Source organism: Vigna angularis, chromosome 11 (genome assembly GCF_016808095.1).
Source record: "Vigna angularis cultivar LongXiaoDou No.4 chromosome 11, ASM1680809v1, whole genome shotgun sequence".
Taxonomy (NCBI): domain Eukaryota; kingdom Viridiplantae; phylum Streptophyta; class Magnoliopsida; order Fabales; family Fabaceae; genus Vigna; species Vigna angularis.
Window position 1 is genome coordinate 870,969 of NC_068980.1, and position 22,487 is coordinate 893,455.

Sequence of the window (22,487 nt, forward strand, 5' to 3'; positions counted from 1 at the left end):
AGTGGTTATTTATAATCCAGGAAAAAAATAATTTTCATGTGTTTGATATTAGGAGTATTAAAAATTCGACTATAAAAAATAAAAAATTGAGAATCCATCAACATTATTTTTATATTTTTATGAAACTAAACCAAACTGATGTAATTTATATATTTTTTATTGCATTTCTAGTATGAAAAAAAATTCAAATAGGGTTTTGCAGATCATGAGATCAATTCCGTCTTGCAGTTTTGCCATTCTTCTGTATCTGGTGGCCATCTGGGCATACAGAGGACAACTCGTAGGTGCTTTGTAAAATCTCGATTTTTGAGATGCCCGATTAAGATTAAAATTTTAAAATTTTAAAATCATAATACCATTGTGGGAATGTACTTATGTAATACCAAAATTTTATTTAAAATTGAGAACTAGATTGAATCAAACAGAATCGCTTTTATTTTTTATATATTGTTATGTAATTAGGTTTAATTAACAATAAACAAAATATTGAGTAAGAACAATATTTGTTTATAAATATGAGATATATTTAAAAATAAGAATATAATAACAACTTTATACAAATTATTTATATTATTTGACAATTTTCATTCAAATGTTTAATAACTTTTTGTAAGAAAAAAATTACAATTTTATAATGACAAAAATCACAAAAACATATCTAAACCTTATCGTAATGAAATTTAAAATAAACTAAATTGAATCCTACTTTTCTTTTATATTAGTTTTATGTATTTTTCATTGAAAAATTGAATTAAACTAAAATTTGATATGTATTGTGAAAAGAATAAGAATTCTTTAACCTCCCTTTTCATAAATAATCATGTTTTCAAAAAATGATGGTTAAAACTAAGAATGAACTTCATGGGAGAAAGTTTAAACATTTTTTTATTATTTAGCACCGGAATACAATCACAAGCAAAATCTAAGGATGGGTTAGCTATTTAATTAACATATAAGAAATTTCACGTCAAGCTTACCTCAAAGCATAACCATAATAGGATTACAATTACAAACAAAATCTAACTATCAACTAGTTCACATATGATTATAAAAATTAGATAAAAAAAATTAAATTAGGGTTACCTCAATGCCTTTTTGATTCCATGGAAGCATTCTTGGTAGACGACAAGCCCTCACTTTATCAAATGTTGGAAGTCCCACATCAATTAGTGATAAAATCCACTTTCTAATATGGTATGAGAGTCATGGTTAGAGTCTATCCTAGCGAGTTCTAAGTGGGCATTTATGTTTCCACCCGTTGTCGGGCTACTATCGGACCACCCCATTAATTTCTACTCTCACGCATGAGATGTCTATACGCGTGAAGGGGGTGTGTTGGAAGTCTCGTATCGACTAAAGATAAGGTCAATTTATAATATATATATATAAGTGAGGTGCAAACCTCATTGTACAAGCCGGTTCGTGGGGTTGAGTTAGGCTTAAAAACTACTTTCTAGCATGGTATCAGAGTCATGGTTAGAACCTATTCTAGCGAGTTCTAAGTGAGCATTTCTGTTTCCACCCGTTGTCGGGCCGCTATCGGACAACCCATTAACTAGAGATAAAGCCCACTTTCTAATATCAAACAACTTCTTCCGATAATGCCACCACCATCGCCACCTTCACCACCATCACCGATATGTATCACTTCTTTCACTTCTTTATTCTCTTAAAGTCTATTTTTTAAGAAAATTATATATCATTTAAGGAATATCATTAATATTTGTGCATTCTGATAAACTATCATTATGTTAACATGTGGTTGGTGCAGATTATAAGCCTGATCAAGTTGAGCCTGAGAAAATTACACCTGGTATGACTTCCTCTATCACTTTGTATAGTCTATTTTTCAATAATAGCAATGCATTATAGATTATCCTATATATGTAATGAATAATCTCTTTATCTCTCTTAAACATTGTTCCTACTCGTTGTATGGTGAAGGATCTGTTGTACCTTCAGTATTCCAATTAGCTATGTCATTGCATGTCATGTGTAAGAACATTATTCAAGAATGCTATGATACATGGTAATCACGTTCCTACTATTTCGTATCATGTGTTGAATAAACTTGTATATGATTTACTAAAAAGTTTAACTCTATTCTTTCTCTCTAATGATTCAAAATGTGTTATAAAAAAGTGTATTTGTTAAAAGATTAACTTCAAATAGATATATATAAATAGAAACACGCAGAGTCTATAGAACTTATAAGACCAATTTAAAATATATCTAAACAGACGCAAACGTTATCTTACAAGTCAGTTTTATAAAATTGAGTTAGGTTTAAAGTTCAATTTTTAACATGATATTAAAGTCATTGTTAAAGTTTATTTTAGCAATATTTATTGTTTGTAGAGCATATTGTTCCACACGCTATCATATCATTCATTAATGTCTAGTCTAACGTACGAAATGTTTATATCTCAACGTGAGGAAGTGTGTTGAAAATTGTAGATCGATTAAAGATAAGATCAATTTAAAATATAGAAATATATAATTTTTTTTATAAGTTAATTTTTTAAGATTGAATTAGACTTAGTATACTAATTATTACTTATTTTCAGTTTTAAAAACTCAAATAGTTCTAACAACTTCAATGAATAATCACTGTTGAACAGAAACTCATTTAAACTTTTTTATAAACTATAAAATACAAGAACATCAAGGTTTTTCACAAACAATATGGAACTCAAGATTAAATTTTGTTAGCATCACTCGCGCTTGTAAAAGTATTTTTCAATTTAAGTTTAAACATGGTTTTTCTTAATTTTTAAAATTAAGTTTTTTTATGAATAGAAAAAAGAAAACTTAACCTACGTTAAAGTAGAAAGAACGGTGTTTCAAAATGATTTGGTATTTGTTACTACTATTCTCTCTCCCTACACACGTTACAAAATATATATCATTCTCATCCACCAATCTTATCCGCAACATAAAATAACATGTTTACTGTCTAAGAAATTATTTATTGCAATTAAAAGATTTTATAGAATAATATCAATTCATTTATTTCAGTGAAAGAAAACACCTTAAATCATGTATGAAATATTAGAAGAAATCCTTACATAAAAACCAATTTTAAAACTCAAAATAATTAATTTAAATATCAATCTATAAACTAAAAACAATTAATATTTAAAATAACTTTCAATAAAAAAATATAATTGATTTAAAAATTAGTATTTAAACTGATCTTTAATATTAACTATCAAGTTTTTTACTACAAAATAAATCGATATCTAAATTAGTACGTAATTAATTAAAGAAGAATTTAAACTTTTAAATAAATTTATATTTTAAAAAGAGTCCTGAAAAATATAATATACAATTTGCCATTTAATATTAATTTATTCTTCACTGTAACAAAATTTTACCCAACTAAATAAATTTAACTAGATGAATTATATGAGTTCCGTTTTAAATATAAATAACCAATGCTCTAGAGATATTATCTATTGGTTATATTTATTAAAAAACAGTCTTATAATAATACATTAATTAATATAATTATATATTTTCAATATATATATATATAGTGTTTCTTTTTTTATATATAATTGTCGTTCAAAAAAATCAATTTTAGTTATAACGGTGACGTCATATAATAGTTAATGAACTGACTCTTAATTTTAATGAAGGATCGACCTTTTTGTGAAACCCAATTTTTCCAAATACAACATTAATTATTTGATGCAAGTTTTTGTTATATCCAATACACGAAAGGGTGGCAAAATATTATTATCTAAATATTACTCTTTTATCACAAATTCTTGATAATTTATTCAATACAATGAAAAATAACAATCACTTAACTATTTTTCTTCTTATCATGTATCAATAACTCAACCCCCATATGTACGCATCAAAGTATATGCCTCTTTAAAATTAGAATATTGCAGAAATTTTTAGTATATATGCAGAAGTATACACATACATATATAAGGAAATTCTTTAAAAAAATAATAGAAATAAATACGAATATTGCAGTATCAGTTATAGTGCATGGATTAAATACATAATTATGTTAATTAAGTTATGTAATTAAATTCTATTTTATTGCTGGAGATAGATAGATATATATATTGTTAACTCTTGTGAAGCAAATGAGTCAGGTTGTGTAATAAAGATGAAAGGTCATTATAATTTTTTATAATAAACAAGAATATAGTTTCTATATTCTTCTACGTATATATATTGTAAACTTCATGCACCTAAGCCCCAACGAAACGTAAATTGGTTTATCATAACGAAAACCTAATCATGGAGAGAATGAGAGTCATACTAATCACTGCATTATTGTTCATAAGCGTGGTGGTTGCAGAACATTCTGGTGGTGGTAAAGCCATCAATCCTATAGAAGATGCTGCAACCGATGCAAGCACTAATCTTGCTAAGGACGTTGGTATGAGCTTGGCCATTGAACAAATACTTAATGGACAAACTCAAGCGTACGAGAATCCGAAGTTCATGAGGCTTGTGACATGTGGTTGGTGCAGACACTACGCAAATTACGTCTGATCAAGAGTCACCGCCGCCGAGGATATGTATATCACTTCTTTATTCTTTTAAAGTCTATATTTTAAAAAAATTATATATTATTTAAGGAATATAATTAATATTTGTACATTTTGTTAACAAATTATTTTTATATTAGAAGTTTAATTAATTAACAACATGTGGTTGGTGCAGATGGACTACATCTTCGGAGATAAATATATGATACAGGAGAAGTACTGCCTTGCATATTATAATATAATAGAACAATAATTGCAATGCGTTATAAATTATCCTATATATGTAATGAATAATCTCTTGTATCTGCAAACATTGAATAAACTATTGTATGTGGATGTTACTAAAAAATTTAACTCTATTTTTTCTCTCTAATCATTCAAAATGTGTTATAAAAAAAAGTTATTAATTACTATCATTTTTCAGTTTTAAAAACTCACAACTTAACGAGGATGGTTGTAACACAAGTTGAATGATTTTTTTAATAGTCATTGTAGAACTATAATGTCGTAAAAACAAGTAAAGAAACTCATTTAAATTTTTCTATAAACTATAAATACAAGAAAATTAAGGTTTTTCACAAACATTATGGAACTCAGATTAAATTTGGCCGGTTTAGATTAACTTTCTTTCTATTTGATGTGTGATTTTTAACAAAATTAAAATTCTTATAAATAGAAAAAAGAAAAATTAACCTACCGTAATGTAAAAAAAGTTATAGATCATAACATTTAATACTGTTTTTAACATATTCAATAGTCTCTGAGTGAAAGTTTAGAATGCCTTAAGTGTAGAAATTAAGGTATAAAATAGTTTAAATATTTTCTTTTCTTCTTTATTAAGATATTTTTAAAGAAATAATATGACAAAATATTCCAAAACAGAAAATATCTTAGATATATAATGAAAAACAATAAAGATATTACTCAGCAAACTTGAAATCAATTTTACTCTATTAATAAAAAGACTATTATTGAAAGAAAATTGTTTAAATATGTAATTTAAAAAAAGAAGAGAAACGAGAGCTTCTCCCTCAAAACCTGCCACCCCAACTTTTATTTTCAACTAACGGGAGTGATTTTATTCAAATTAATTAATTAAGTTTTTTTCAAGAAAAATAATAAACGACTAATCGACCAATATGCTTTTGTAAAACATACTTTATTTCTACAATTATGAATGCATTTAATAGAATAATAAAAAATTAAAAAATATAAAACAACGACAGTTTTTAATTACGTTTCACATAACTATTTTCGCTTGACTCTTACGTATAAATATCATATTTTTTTAATTAAACAATTTCATATTTTATATTATATTAAATCATTAAATTATTCAATGCGGTAAGTAAATAAAACTTTTAAGCTAACGTTTACTTTAACCGATGAAACAATCTCCGTACAAAATAAAACTCGTAAAAATTGTTATATAAAATGTGCACGAGTATATTCATACATTATAACTACATTTCTAAAAATAAATAAAAAATGTATTTTGTCATTTTCTTCTCTAACCTTTATAACATTATTATTTACACAGACCCTTTTCATAATTCTTTTTCATTTTACACGCAAATATATTAGAAGCATATTTTATCAATTTAATACAGTATCTTTTTAAATCACAATAAAATTTTATAAAATTATAGACAAAAATAAATATATTCTTAAATTTGAATTATTGATGAATTTTATCGATATTTAAAATTTTAAAATTAAAGAATTTAATTAACGAAATTTATTATGGATGAATTTTTTTTGTCAATAACACATTTAATTTACTAAAAAACAGAATGAAGAGAAATAAATGTGTCAAATAAAACTGTTGAAAGGGGTTGAGTTATACTTAAAAGCCACACTTTTTAATGAAATTATAGTCATGATGAGAGTCTATACTAACGAGATCTGTATGAACATTCTATTTAGTAGTAAAAAATGTAGGTCACTGTTATATTTAACAACGTTATAATAATAACACCTATAGCAACTTTAATAGAACACCTGAAAATAAACAAGAGGTATCCATCTAGAATTGATAAGTAACTAATAGAACAATATTAGCAAAATTCAAAAATAGGAAAAAAAAAAGAGAGGTTTTTATACCCATTCCTAGGGCTCAAAGTTCAACCTCACTGATAATTTCAACAAGCGAACTTCAAAACATGCATCAATTTTTGTTACAAAAGATTATAATCCAAATCTCATGTCATACTAAAATATATACTTTAAATTTAACTTAATTTAACAAAATTAATTTATAAAATAAAATTTACACTCGTATATAATCAATAACACATGTATTAATTATTTTACTCAACTCATCAAAGTAAACAATTGCCTCTTTAAAAAAGACAAAATAACTTATGCAGCTCAAATTTTAATATATATATATATATATATATATAATGAATTTTCATAAGAAAATAGAAGAAATAAACATGAATATTGCAATATGAGCCAATTCAATGATAGAATACAATCTATTATTTTATATGATTAAGTTTTATTATATACTTTCAACCCTTCTAAAGCAAATGTGTCAGGCTGTGCAATAAAGATGAAAGGTCATTATAATTTTTTTATGATAAACCTGAATATATATTGTAAAATTAATTCATGCACCTACCACCAACCAAATGTAAATTGGTTTATCATAACGAAAACCTAACCATGGAGAAAATGAGAGTCATACCAATCACTGTAATCTTGTTCATAAGTGTAGTGTGGTTGCAGAAGATGCTGGTGCTGCTAAAGCCATTAATCCTACAGAAGATGTGCAGCAGAGAAATTGAGTTACGTTATCTAATTAAAATTATTTTCTAAAATCAATTTAGTAAAGATGGTAATGTGATTTATGTAAATTAAATAAAATGAAATCAAATAAGATATTAACATTTACTATTGAAAGTTTTAAAGCAACGTTGAAATTGAGTTCATTGAGTTCATGACTAACATTACAGTAACTTTCCGAAGAATATATTCTGCATTCAAACATTAACATCATTGTATCTTGGTTTAATTTCTTAAAACAAGTTCTAAAGATATATGTTAAATTATTAATTCCTTAAATAATCCAACATATCCTTTGCATTAAAATCTGATGTTTATAAATGACCAGAAGAATTGAAACTATTCCTAGCATCATTCCTTCTGGTTACTTTTCTTACATTTATATTCAAAGTTATTTCTCAGTACTCGTGAATATATAAATTACATCATACTTTCGTATAATGACAAGTAAATCAAGAAAAACATATGAACACAAAAATATATTGAACAGGAACATCAATGGGAAGTCATTACATTCAATTCCAATGAAAGAAAAATTTAGCTACTCTCTTGAATATATAAATTGCATCATACTTCTGTATCATAACAAGTAAATCAAGAAAAATATATGAACACAAAAATATATTGAACAAGAAGATTACATCAATGAGAAGTCATTACATTCAATTCCAATGAAAGAAAAGTTTAGTTACTCCTAATCATATTGAACGTACACATTTTAGCAATTCCTTACATACAACGGTGTCTTGATGTCTTGAAGTAGTCTCTTGAAATCCTCTAATGTTTTTTGTTTCTTTGCTCTGTCAGAAGTTCCTTTCTTTTTTGCTCGAACTTAAAAGCCAATATAGATTTAATTAATTCGCTCAGTGCACAACTATGCATGCGTTGAGCGAAAAATCAACTGCAAATCCTTTAACTGACCTTAATTTGCTTAGTGAGTTCTGTTAGTACGCTGAGCAAATAATATCCCTTGTAACTAAGTGCATTATTGATTAGCTTAGCGAGAAACAGATGACAATACTCTAAATGACGTATAAGTTATTGAACAATTGACTATACAACTTTTCTACTCACTATTACAATGGATAAAACATATTAATTCATGAATAATTACAACTTTAAGCTAGTTATTAAGTGTGAAAATAAGTATTTTTCACAATTATCAATGGACAGAAAATAAATACCTAAAAAGAAAAAGAAAAAAATTTAATCAAATCAAAATATTTACTAACGAATTTTTTATTGTAATTACTAACAAATTTTTCTTGTAATTATTAAAGAAATTTTTTCTATAATTACTTACAAATTTTTCTGTTATTAATTACATACAAATATAAAATTCCATTGACAAATATTACCTACTACGATGAATTTTAGTTTATAAAAAATTCATTGATAAAAAATCATAACAGAACTATATTTAACAACGTTATAATAAAAACACCTATATAGCAACACGTGAAAAGAACAAAGAGTATCGATTTGGAATAGATAAATAACCAATAGAACCAACATTAGTAAAATTAAAAAATAGAAAAAAGGAGAGAGGTTTCCATACGTTCCTAGGGCTGAAAGTTCGACCTCAGTATAATTATTTTTCTTCTTATCATGTTGTCAACAAGTAAACTTTAAAACAAGCACCAATTTTTATTTTTGTTTAGAAAAAATTATAATTCGACTTTCATATAAAGTTTGCATCCACGGGACTTCCAAACTGTAGATATTAATCTGAATTTTATAACTGTGTCTTTGACAATTAGTTTTATTTATCGTTTTTAATTTATATACACTGATTGTATTCATTCATCTTTAATGAAAAAAATACCTCAGTTTCTCAATCCTCTGCTTCTCTGCATAATAACATAACACCAACACATGTATTAATTATTTCACTCAACCCATCAAAGGTAAGAATTGCCTTTTTTAAAAAGACTAAATAACTTATATATATGAAATTCCATATAAAAATAGAAGAAATAAATATGAATATTGCGGTATGAGCCAATTCATTGATGGAATACAATCTATTATTTTATGTGATTAAGTTTTATTTTATATACTTTCAACTCTTGTAAAGCAAATGGGTCAGGTTGTGTAATAAAGATGAAAGGTCATTATAATTTTCTATATTGTAAAATTCATGCACTTAAACACCAATAAAATGTAAATTGGTTTATGATAACGAAAACGTAATCATGGAGAGAATGAGAGTCATACTAATCACTGTATTATTGTTCGTAAGTGTGGTGGTTGCAGAAGATGCTGGTACTGCTAAAGCCATTTGTTTCGATGTGCAGAGAGACACTAACTTTCAACTTGTGTATTTCGCTTGTATGTAGTTTAGATTGATTGATTGGTTGTCACTTTAGAAAGGAAGAGATATCTGCAAAAAGCACTATGACGCTTAAGTTATGAGCGGTTTTATCAAATGGTCTATATTTTATTATCATGGAGCAAGGTCTCTTTATCCGGGCGTTTAGCCTTATATTGATAGGACTTATAGCAATCAAGCTCCTTAATCCATATTTGATCAGGCAATAAATCCAACAATACTTGTTAATACCTGCTAACCGTCCATTAATATCATATTCTTCTACAATATGACTTGTCAATCACTCATAAATAGCGTATATTTACATTTAATATGGTCATTAAACGTATTAATTGGTTATTAATGATATTTACCTTTCCTGATTAGTGTTTGTCCAGTCGGTTGTTTGTTTTGGTCTTGGATTTTTTTTTAGTCGATCAGTCACCGGATATAGTACATCATTAATCCTACAGATGCTGCAACAAGTGATGCTGCAGAAGAGGCTGGAACTGATGAAACCAGTAATCTGAGCTTGGCCATTGATCAAATACTTAATGGACAAACTCAAGCGTACGAGAATCCGAGGTTCATGAGGTTTGCGACACATTGCGGCTTACATGTTGCTGAAACATGCAGTGGAAATAGTCCAATGCATCATGGCGGTGGTGGAATCGGTGGCCAATTTGGGTTATCTCAATGCCTTTTTGATTCCATGGAAGCATGCTTGGTAGACCACAAGGCCCCACTTTATCAAACAACTTCTTCCATTAAACCTAAACAGTCGGTTCAATATTTGGCAGTGCTCATTGAGACTGTAAAGTTTATAACCGTGTTGAGAACCTGCTCCCGTGTCACTGCACAAAGTTGTTTGACTGGTTCTAATGTTGATGCATCTGCTTTATCAGCTTGTGTTCTACCATCTTTGAATCGGTTTGTATCCTATGCAACCACCACAACCATCACCACCGATACCATGTATGACTTCTTCTATCAGTTACTTCTTTATTCTCTTAAAGTTTATTTTTTAAGAAAATCATATATGATTTAAGGAACACAACTAATATTTGTGCATTATGTTAACAAACTTATTTTTATATTAGAAGCTTAATTAATTAACAATTGCAATGCATTATAGATTATTCTATATATATAATGAATAATCTCTTCATCTCTCAGCAAACATTGTTCCTACTCGTTGCTTTATGGTGAAGGATCTGTTGTACCTTCAGTATTCTATGTGTAAGAACATCATTCAAGAATTGATGTTGACGAATATATTCATACAGTAACTATATTTCTAGAAAAAAAAAAATTGATGTCTTCATCATTTTCTTCTCTAACCTTTAGAACATTATCATTTACATAGACCCTTTTCGTAATTCTTTTTAATTTTCAAGGAATATATTTTAGAAGCAATTTTTATCAATTTAATACAGCATATTATTTTAAATCACAGTAAAAATTCATAAAATTGTCAAAGAAAATAAATTTGTTTATAAATTTTAATTATAGATAAATCGTACCGACAAATTTTATTATTCTTTTGGTAACACGTGTTTAATTTACCAACAAAAAATTCATCAAAATAATTCGTCAATAATTTATGTTTTATGTACTAATTAATTCATTGACAAAACAATAGTCAATAATTTGTTTTATGTATTAATTAATTTGTTGATAAATTGTCAATTATTTATATTTCATTTACGTCAAAAAAAAAATCATTGGTTAATCTTATCACCCAAATATCGAAGATATAGAAAGTACTTGATCAAAGCTTCTCCACCTAAAATAGATCCAAACTTCATTCCTTTTTTAATCACCCAACGCCAAAACATAGTAGCAAAAGAAAGTCTAAGTGTCTCCACCATAGCTCCAATATAACAAAATGAAAAGATATGGATGTATAAACAAAAACTGCATCTGCCAATGGAAAAAGAAACAAAGGGAGAATGTCTTTGCTACGAAACCCACAAGGAGCTGCTTCGAAATAACAAAGGAGCAACAAAAGATCCTGGATTTGCAATCTTCTACAAATTTTTGACTTATAATTATCAACGAATTTTTTTCAGTAATTCTTGACCAATTTTTTTATAATTATCGATAAATTTTTTGATCAATAATTATCGACAAATATAAAATTTTATCAATAAATATTACTAATTATATTATTATTAATAGTTTTTTATCTGTCAGAAATCCGTAAAGAAAAAGTCTTTACAGACAAAAATTTCACTGATGAATTTTAATCTTCAATAATATATGTTTTTCTAAATAAAATTTTATTTTGTTTAAAAATAATCATAAAGAGAAGTAAATGTACGATGGGCAATACAAGCAATTCTCAATACAACATAACTATATTTAGCAACGTTATAACAATAAGAGCTGAAGATGAACAACTAGTATCGATTTGGAATCATAAGTAACCAATAGAACCAACATCAACAAAATTCAAAAAGAGAAAAAAAAGAAAGAAGTTGCTATACCCATTCCTAATCCGACTTTCATATCATGTCAAGAAATACTTTAAGTTTAATTTTTACACCCACGTATAATCAATGTGATTTCCATGTATTAATAATTTTACTCCACCCATCAAAGTAAGATTTGCATCTTTAAAAAAGACAAAATAACTTAGAATAAAATAAATATTGCAATATCAGCCAATTCAATGATGTAATACAATCTATTATTTCATGTAATTCAGTTTTATTTTATATACTTTTAACTCTTGTAAAGCAAATGGGTCAGGTTGGTAATAAAGATGAAAGGTCATTATAATTTTTTTTATGATAAACATGAATATAGTTTCTATATTCTTCTATGTATATTTATTGTAATATTCATACCCTTAAACACCAATCAAATGTAAATTGGTTTATCATAACGAAAACCAAATAATGGAGAGAATGAGAACCATACTAATCACTGCATTATTGTTCATAAGTGTAGTGGTTGCAGAAGATGCTGGTGCTGGTAAAGCCATCAATCCTATAGCAGATGCTGCAACCGATGAAAGCACTAATGTAGCTAAATACGTTGGTATCAGCTTGGCCTTTGATCAAATACTTAGTGGACAAACTCAAGCATACGAGTCTCCCAGGTTCAAGAGGTTTGTGACACATTGCAGCTCACATGTTGCTGAAACATGCAGTGGAAATGATCCAATGCAAAAAGGAGGTGGAATCAATGGCCAATTAGGGTTGTCTCAATGCCTTTTTGATTCCATGGAAGCATGCTTGGTAGATCACAAGGCCTCACTTTATCAAACAACTTCTTCCTATAAACCTAAACAGTCAATTCAATATTTGACAGAGCTCATTCAGACTGTAAAATTTCAAGCCGTCTTGAGAACATGCTCTCAATCCACTGCACAAAATTGTTTGACTGATTATAATGTTGATTCATCAGCTTTATCAGCTTGTCTTGTACCATCTTTGAATCAGTGTGTGTATCCTACTCTATGGTGGCCATTTCCACCACCACCACCACCACCACCACCACCACCAAAACCACTACCACCACCTTGTATGACTTCTTCTGTAACTTATTTCTTTATTCTCTTAAACTCTATTTTTTAAGAAAATCATATAGGATTTGAGGAATAGAATTAATATTTGTGCATTCTAATAAACTCATTTTATATTACAAGTTTAATTAATTAACAACATGTGGTTGCTGCAGTTCCTACTGAAGTTGAGCCTGATCAAATTACGCCTAATCAAATTACACCTGATCAAGTTGATCAAGTTGAGCCTCCTGGTATGACTTCTTCTTTCACCTTCTGTACTCTCGTATACTCTATTTTTCAAGAAAATCGTATACGATTTAACGAATATAATTAATATTTGTGCATTCTGTTAACAAACTTATTTTTATATTAGAAGCTTGATTAATTAACAGCATGTGGTTGGTGCAGATCAGGAGAGATAAATGTACTTGCGTTGCATTTTATACTAATACAGCAATAATTGCAATGCATTATAGATTATCCTATATATGTAAGGAATAATCTCTTCATCTCTTTGCAAACATTGTTTCTACTCGTTGCTTTATGGGGAAGGATCTGTTGTACCTTCAGTGTTAGTGTTCTAATTAGCTATATCACTGCAGGCCATCTGTAATAAAATCATTGAAGAATGCTATGATATATCATAATGACGTTCCTACTATTTTGTATCAAGTGTTGAATAAACTTGTATGTGGAAACGTAACTCTATTCTTTCTATCCAATGATTCAAAATGTATTATAGAATAGGTATTACTTTCATTTTTAAAAATCACAACTTAACGAGCGAGGGTTGTAACACAAGTTCAATGAATTTTTAATAGTCACTTTCACAACATCCTCGCTCTCATTATTAGTATATTATTACTATAGATTTTCTGGAACTTTAATTTAATTTATCTATTAATATAGATTTTCTGGAAATTGAATTTAGCTTAATTTTATCAGATATATTTGATTACCAAGACTCCCCTTCCTGGGTCAACTTAAACTGTGAATTCTTTCACAATCAGCAACAGAACGAGACTAGATGTATCACCATAGCAAAAAAGCCTTTTCTAAGGCAATAAATTCAATAATCGAAATAATCAAAAATCAGAAAAAATGAAAATCATAAACGCACCCGGCAGCATCGCCACACGGAGGAGGTGGTGCATTGTGAAGACTGTGAGAATCTGAGATCGGGTGGCTTCCTCGCGGATTCTCCAGCGAACAGCGGTGGACGCCGGTGGGAGACGGAACGGTTCGGGCGTCCAGGAGGAGAGAAAGAGAAAGAGGGCGAGATTTGAAAGACAGCGAGATAAGCATGTGTTCTAAAAATTATCCCTGGTGTGTTCCTTTGAAAATAAGGGTGTTCTCATGGCATTATTTGTGGCGATTTGCGACGACGGATTAGGAAGGATTTCCGAAAAATCACTGTGCATTTCATCTTCCAAAAGTGCGACGATTTGCGGTGATTCAGGTAGAGCTGTCAAAACGGGTAACCCGCCCCGACTCGACCCGACCCACCACGGGTTGGTCACTTAGTAAGCTAACCCAACCTGGCTCATTTATTAGCGAGCCAAAAAAATTTGAACCCGACCCAACCTACCACGGATTGGTGGGTTAAACGGGTTGGCTCATTGGCTCACTTAATTAACTTTTTTTCACCCTTTTCTTCTCAGATTCTTATAACATATTACTTTTATCGATCAAATTGAAACAATAATAATTTGACCAATTGATATAAAAAAAATGAAACAAAAGAAATATATTGTTATATATATTCTAAGCTATCAAGCATAAAATTTTGCCAATTTAGTTTAATGAGACATACACAATCATTTGACCAAGAAATTACATATAGTTGTTAACAAAAATATATAACACAAGATAAAACTGTCAGGCTTGTAGATAGGTCTAAAAACAAGATAAAACAAATGATATATTCTTGAATTATCCAATCTATAATATTATTCATTTATTAAATTGGAATCCTGAATGGATAAATTCACAGTATTATGCTCTCTTGAAGTATCTTCTTCTTTATCTCCATCTATAATATTATTCAATCTATAATCTTAGGGTTTTATTTGTAGAGGGAAACTTTTGGAGACACAACAACGAGAAAGGCTATTGCTAAGTAAAGGTTGTACATTTTGAATAATTAATTTGATTTCAGTAATAAAATAGGATTTGAATAATTAATTTAATTTAATTAAAAAAAATTGGTGGGTGGGTGAGCCAACCCGACCCACCACGGGTTCAACCCGTGTGAGCCGGGTTCTTAGTGAGCCGGGTCAAAATTGGCTCGCATAAAAACATTTGCATTTTTTTCCAACCCAACCCGGCTCAAACCCGTGGTGAGCCGGGTTGGCTCACGGGTTTCAACCCATTTTGACGGCACTAGATTCAGGGCACAAAGTCTTATATGCCCCTTGAAGTACGAATACTGTTGTTGCAAACATCTTTCCAAAAATATTAACGTGGTTATTTCTGGATTCGAATCTCATTTATAAGTAATCGATTCCAAAAATAATAAAATAAACAAAAGTATCATCTCCTCAATCACTGTTGCTTCACGAGAAAGAAGTTATGTATAGTTTGACGAATACAGTGGATTGTGGATGTCCATGTGATGACCCAGTGTGCAGGCATGCGTTTCTTTGCTTTTGAGAGTGCTTTTGCAGCCCATTTGCAGTGGCCAGATTCCCTACTTGACAGAACCATTCACTGCGATGTACTGCATAGTAGAGTATCGTGGGAAAGATGTTTGAATTATATTACAATGCTTTCACCATCCACACCATTAATAAGAAGGTGGTTGGTGGATAAGTTTGGTGTGTATTAAGCGATGTGTGTGTTTACATAGAGAGACATCGAACTTTGAAGATACGGAACTGGAAAGCAACTTTTGGCAAGTGTGTGTGGTGAAGTAGTGCCTTCAGAGGGAGGTTCTGTGGAGTAGATATAGGTAATGTTTGTTTTGGATTTTGTTGTGGTTGTTGCAGGAAAAAGCTGTGTCATGTGGTTGAAGAGGAAGAGAGTTGGAGGAGGAAGAAGGTTGTTGTTCATGATGAGGAAGCGGATGAAGATGAGAAATGAAGGAAGGAGCAGTGGTTGAAGATAACTTGGAAGAAGCCATATTCACTGTTCGAAGAAGAGGGTGTGTAGACTATGCATGGCTCGGACGTAATCGGTTACAAGTGCCGTAACCGGTTACTCATTTAGAAGCAAGCATAATCGGTTACACATCCCGTAACCGGTTAAAGCTTCAATGGTGTTTTGCAAATGGATGTGTATTCGGTTACAGTTGCCGTAACCGGTTAAAGGTTCAACATCACCTCAGTTTTCCGGTTGAGGCCTGTGGTCAGAGCGTTGTTGTGGCGTCGTCTCCGGTTGGCCAGGATTTGGTGTCTGTATTATTTGCACTTGGATAGGTGCATCGTTGAAAATCTGCAGCGACCTAACCTTGTTGCATGACAGCGTTGGTGGCTATGGGGTGGACGAGTACGGCGCACATCATGGAGGTGGGGTCCGAGCACTACCTATGGAGGCATACTCATACGCACCGAAGAGGGGGAGGAGGGAGATGTAGATGCACAACACGAGGCCGAGAGTAATAGGCAGTTAAAGAATATGGTATTTTTTTGAATTTAAGCTTAACCAATTATTTCTGTTGCAGGTATATGTAAGCTGAAGAAGCATTTGGTGAGGTATTGGTAAGCTACGGAGGTGCTTGATTTGGTAAGGTACAGAGAATGTTACTGATACAAAACACACCCATTCCATTTTATTAATAAGTTTGCTGAATTTTAAGGTTGTTGTTTGACAGTTTCCCTAGCCACAACAACACCAGCTGTGCAGAAGTATTACAGAAAAGTTGTCCAAGTTTGTTGTGGTGATGATTTTCCAACGACGAATTTGATCACATTTACTGGTATAGACTGTGTTGAAGGTAAATGTCAGACAAAATATTGTAATTTATTTTAACCATTATTTGATATAAGATATGGGTGTCCTTTATTTAACAGGTTGCATTTGGATGTTGCATTTGGATTATCCACTCATTGTATTTCAATATTGAGACTTGAAAGTACTATCATCTTCTGATCTTACTCTATTCAATCTTGGCTGAAGTGTTCCTTGAAACCTTTCTAAAAAGCTTCACAACTTTCTTGAATAGGTATAATACATATGAGGTGGTGTTAATCAAAGTATTAATGTGGTTTATTTACTGAATAAATATAATGTTATTTATTAATTATTATATGAATGTATAAATATTGTTAAATAAGATATGATTTGTTCAGTACATGAATTCAATGATGTTCATGATTTTTAAATTTATGTATGTATAAAGTTGTTAATGTTTGGTTTATTAGGATGACAGTTTGAAGTTTATCATTTGACGTGGTGAAATTGGTGGAGAAATTATCAGCATTTGAGGATCATATTAATTGTATTGAATCAATCTTCATTACATCAAACATAAGGCTTCAAGAGGTATTTTTTAATCACTGTTCGAACTAATGAAATGTAATGAATATATGATTGCATGTTATTTTACTTGTATTTTTTTAAAAGTTATTATGTTAATATAGATACCTTTTATATTTTTGTATTGTTGCAATGTATTATGTTTATTTAATGTATAATATTTATTTATTGTAGTCATGTTGATGTATAATATTTTTGGTATATATTAAGATATGATATATGAATGTTTGAATGAATGAATTATGTGTAATGAACATATGAATGCATGATTTTTTTAATTGTATGTAATTTTGTTTAAGTACATATAGATGGAAGAAAATATAGATTTATCATATTTGGATCGTGAAGATATAGATGATGATGTTGTCGGTGTAGACTTCAATATTATCGCAATGATACGTCAACAATTACAAATAACCACTTCATTGGGTGCATTGACAATGTTATGCATTGTTGCACACGCATTGCATATCTTGAATATGTACACGAGTGATTCGAGTAGTGTAAGCAATTACCTACCAGACAGAGACCGTCGAAGAGAGCAATTGATGTCATATCTTGTGCATACTAATCGGTGTCGCGACATTATAAGGATGGGTCCAGAGGCATTTATTACTCTTTGTCAGACCATAAGATCAACTGGGTTAGTGAAGGACGCGATTCGGTCCACAGTTGAGCAACAAGTTGCTCAATTTCTTCATATAATTGGCCATAATGTTAAGAATCGAAGTGTTGCATTTTTCTTTCATCGATCGGGTTCGACGGTTAGCAGACACTTTCACAATGTATTGGATGTTATCTTAAGTTTGGAATCTGAATTTCTAATTCAACCCTCAGGAAATGAGGTTCATCCATATGTCTTGAACAATAATCGATTTTACCCCTACTTTAAGGTACTCATGAAAAATATTTGTAGATGTTCTTTCATAAATGGATGATAAGAAATAGTTTAGTGTTATGATAACTTGATATTTTTATGTTTAGGATTGTTTAGGGGCCATAGACGGTACTCATGTTCGTGTTAACGTTCCAACAAGTGATGCTCCGAGATTTCGAGGAAGAAAAGATTGGCCAACTCAAAATGTGTTTGCGGCGTGTGATTTTGACATGAAATTCACATACGTTCTTGCTGGGTGGGAAGGCACTGCATCTGATTCAAGAATTTTAAAAAATGCTATTGAACGAGATGATTTGTTGGTCATCCCTGAAGGTCAGTGTGTACATTGTGATGTTCACTGTTTTCTGAAGTAATGACTAATCATGAGTATATGTGGAAATTTGTAGGAAAATATTACATAGGTGATGCTGGATTTATGTTGAAAAGCACAGTGTTGACTCCATATAGAGGCGTCAGATATCACCTTAAAGAATATACACGTAGAGGACCACAAAATGCACGCGAGTTGTTTAATCATCGACATTCATCGTTGAGAAATGTTATAGAAAGAACTTTTGGTGTGTTGAAGAAACGATTCCCTATCATTGCAAGTGGCACTGAACCACACTATGAATTGCAGACAATGACAGACATAATATTAGCTTGTTGTATCTTACATAACTTCCTTCGTGGTGTTGATAATGATGACTCGTTACTTGATGAAGTTGACAATGAGTTGAATGAAAGGGAAGATCATAATGTTTCATTATCTCAAGTTAGAGAAGAGGACCATAGGATTGGTAGTAGTATCAGGGATTCTGTAGCAGATCATATGTGGCAAGAGTATCAAAACTCATAGTTATTGTATTTTATTGTGTTGTAATAGTATTTGGTGTTATGTGTATGACAAGATCATTATATTAATAATGTTTAATGTTAACTTCTAACTATTTTGTGCATGAAATAGGTATAAAATGAACAGAGGTAAGGCAGTCGCGATTCAGTCCTCTGCTCCTACTAGAGAGTTCATGAAGTGGACAGAGGACATGGATGCACGTCTTCTACACTGTATGATTGACGAATCACGAATCGGTAATAGGGTTGACGGAAGTTGGACATCCCAAGCCTATAGTAATATAGTTGATCATCTTCATAGCGCTGGGTATGTCGCCATTACAAAAAATAATGTTAAAAATCATCAGAAAGTCTTGAAAGATAAATGGCGTGAGGTACATGATTTGTTTTCTGGATTGAGTGGATTTGCGTGGAACCCGGTTAGTATGACATTTCATGTTGAGGACGAAGTTTGGATGGACCTAATTCAGGTACTCATAATCAAAGTATACAAACATTTTGTCCATTCCTTATTATACTTAATATGAACTTTTTTTATCTTATTTTGAATCAGTCGAGGCCAGCTGCGGCAAAGTGGAGAGTCACTAGCATAAAACATTACGATTTGATGGTGGAGTTATGGGCAGCTGACCGAGCTACCGGGAGTGGTGTTCGAACTGCTCGTCAGGCACGTCGACAGCGGGTTGGTCCTCGTGTCAGTGTTGACTTGAATCAAAATGTTGAGTACATCCCAGAACAGCCTCAGTGGGCAGAGTATAGAGACCCAACTCCACCATCACCTCCGCCATCTGTCGATGAATATAGTCCAGGCCAGACTCAATCTGTGCCTTCCGTCCCATCCGGTGGAACTTCATCTTCACGGGGCTCGAAAAGGAAGGCACCTATGGTCGATGTTATTGATTCTCAGTTTGATAAGTTGACCACCAGCCTGGATGGTTTCGCAAATGTCCTTAGCTCATCAAATGTTCATTTTGGTGTGATCTCTGATACAGTCGTGCGTCAAGTGTCAGCAATGGAAGATAGAAATAAAATACTCCGGCGCAACCCGAATTACACATATACAGAGGCGGACATTTATGAAATGTTGACTTCTATGAACATTGCTGACGAGAATTTGCTGGACCAATGTTATGATTTCTTATGTGGAAACCCCACATGTACAAAGAGGTTGATGGGACTGCCACCACATAAGCGGTGGAATAAATTATGGAAAATGATATCGGGCGGTGACTGTTAGGAATCTTCATGTCACACTTACTTCTATTAGTATTAAATGAAATTCTGTATCGGTAATTTAGTTATGAATTATTATATTTGTATGGTGGATGTCATTTTGTAGTTCTGTTAATGGTTACGATGTATGACATTTGTTCTTATGTGTTGTTATGCATTGTTATTATGAAATATAAGTAATATCTTATCATGTACCTTCTTCTTATTTTAATGAAATGATTTCTTGAAGAAATTATCAGATGGCCTCATCATCAACAAAAAGGCCAAGAAAAAGCCGTAAGGGAAAAGAAACTCTCACTAAGGCAGAAGATGCACCCCTTGTAAGACCATCTGTAGAGGAGCAATTAGATCAGCGTCATTTTTTCACACACAGTCATCAAATGGAAAACTATGCAGCTGATTTCTGTACAAGGACTATAGTTCCTCCGAAGATAATGAATTTTGATTCATTTACCGGTTCTGGGTTATTTTTCCAACAACATCTTTGTCGCAACCGGAAAAAATCGCGACGGGACGACGATCCAAAAAAAGATAAGATTTTGAAAAAGAGATTTGGAGTCGCCACCATAGTTTATTCTGGAAAACTACGGAAAAACCATAAAATGATAAGGCATGGTCTATTAGAACCAGATTCTTGGTTCGGGAGTCGGTTACGTGTAGGGAAGGTATTAACACCCTACAACGCCTGCCTTAAGGCAGTACCTTTAATTAAATATGCGAATATGGTGTGGTTTTCAAAATGTTTAATTTTCCCTTAAAATAAAACTCGAAAGAAACAAACAATATTTTTTAGGTTTTTGGGCCCGACAAGGATTGACCTTGCTCCTACGTATTCTCATTCAGAATGAGAAATCAGGGTTCCGTAGTTCGTTTGAAACTGCTTGAAAATTTTGTTTGAAAATAGTTTGAGAGATTTGTTTGAGAATGATTTTGGATAAATTTGGATTTTTGGGAAAGTGAACCTGACAAGGACTGGCCTTGCTCCTACGTATCTCCATTTTTTATGGAGAATCAAGGATCACGTAGTTCTGGCAGGCGATATTGTGTGTATTTTTGAGAAAAAGTGATGTTTTTTTAGTTTTTGAAGATTTTTTATGTGTTTTTGGTATTTTTTATTTAGGAGAACGAAAAGGTTTTTAGCACAAGGACGATGTGTGCGATCACACATGTGCCTAAACCTTTAAGACATATTTTTGTAATTTTATTTAAAAGAGAGAAAAGGTTTTTAGCACAAGGACGATGCGTGCGATCACACATGTGCTTAAACCTTTAAAACATATTTTTGGCATTTTTTGAAGAAAGAGAAGAGGTTTTTTGGCACAAGGACGATGCGTGCGATCACACATGTGCCTAAACCTTTAAAACATATTTTTGGCATTTTTGAAGAAAGAGAAAAGGTTTTTTGGCACAAGGACGATGCGTGCGATCACACATGTGCCTAAACCTTTAAAACATATTTTTGTAATTTTTAATTTTTAATTTTTAATTTTGTATTTTTCTTTTTAATTTTTATATTTTGTAATTTTTTATGTAAATCGAATTAAACAAGTTCAATGGATATAAATAAAACAAAAGGGTGGGAAACTATACAAAGGGGAATTGCAGACAATAAAAACCAACTAAGAAAATAAGAGCAAAAACAACCAACAAAAATAGGGGTACAGAGATAAAAACCAGTGTTGCGTGCGGAGTAAAATTGGAGCCCCCTTAGTTTGGGCCAAAATCCCTCTTTCCAACTTTTGTATCTCTCAGGGGTGAAAGGATGAAACTGGTGGTGTATCCTGAAATGCGTGAGCCCAATTCTTCTTTCTTTTTTTATTTTTGTTAGAAAGAGTGAGTTTAAGCCCAAATGAAATGGAGGTATGAAAATGAAAATGACGGGGTGCGTGAAGGAGGAAAATACTTTTTTTGTTT

The 22,487-nt window shown here is 31.1% G+C and overlaps 1 protein-coding gene, 2 long non-coding RNA genes and 1 pseudogene across 3 annotated transcripts; all 4 read left to right on the top strand.

Annotated features, from left to right (window-relative positions):
• The first annotated feature begins 4,144 nt into the window (after positions 1–4,144).
• LOC128194775 (uncharacterized) lies at positions 4,145–4,890 on the top strand. Its single transcript, XR_008246135.1, has 2 exons — positions 4,145–4,547; positions 4,693–4,890. It is a non-coding gene; the product is annotated as an uncharacterized LOC128194775 (long non-coding RNA).
• Positions 4,891–9,469: 4,579 nt separating this feature from the next.
• Positions 9,470–10,692, top strand: LOC108332975 (nodulin-30-like; annotated as a pseudogene).
• Positions 10,693–12,464: 1,772 nt separating this feature from the next.
• Positions 12,465–13,793, top strand: LOC108332974 (nodulin-30-like). The gene is made up of 3 exons (XM_052870882.1): positions 12,465–13,149; positions 13,306–13,383; positions 13,541–13,793. Exons 1-3 carry the CDS (start codon positions 12,522–12,524, stop codon positions 13,552–13,554), a joined length of 720 nt encoding a protein of 239 aa, XP_052726842.1. The 5' UTR covers positions 12,465–12,521; the 3' UTR covers positions 13,555–13,793.
• Positions 13,794–16,964: 3,171 nt separating this feature from the next.
• Positions 16,965–17,570, top strand: LOC128194706 (uncharacterized). The gene is made up of 3 exons (XR_008246034.1): positions 16,965–17,066; positions 17,143–17,294; positions 17,494–17,570. It is a non-coding gene; the product is annotated as an uncharacterized LOC128194706 (long non-coding RNA).
• Positions 17,571–22,487: the final 4,917 nt, after the last annotated feature.

Coding starts and splice junctions, on each gene's coding strand:
- LOC108332974 (XM_052870882.1), top strand. CDS start 12,522: ATGGAGAGAATGAGAACCATACTAATCACTGCATTATTGTTCATAAGT. Junction 13,150..13,305: donor AAAACCACTACCACCACCTT/GTATGACTTCTT, acceptor TGGTTGCTGCAG/TTCCTACTGAAGTTGAGCCT.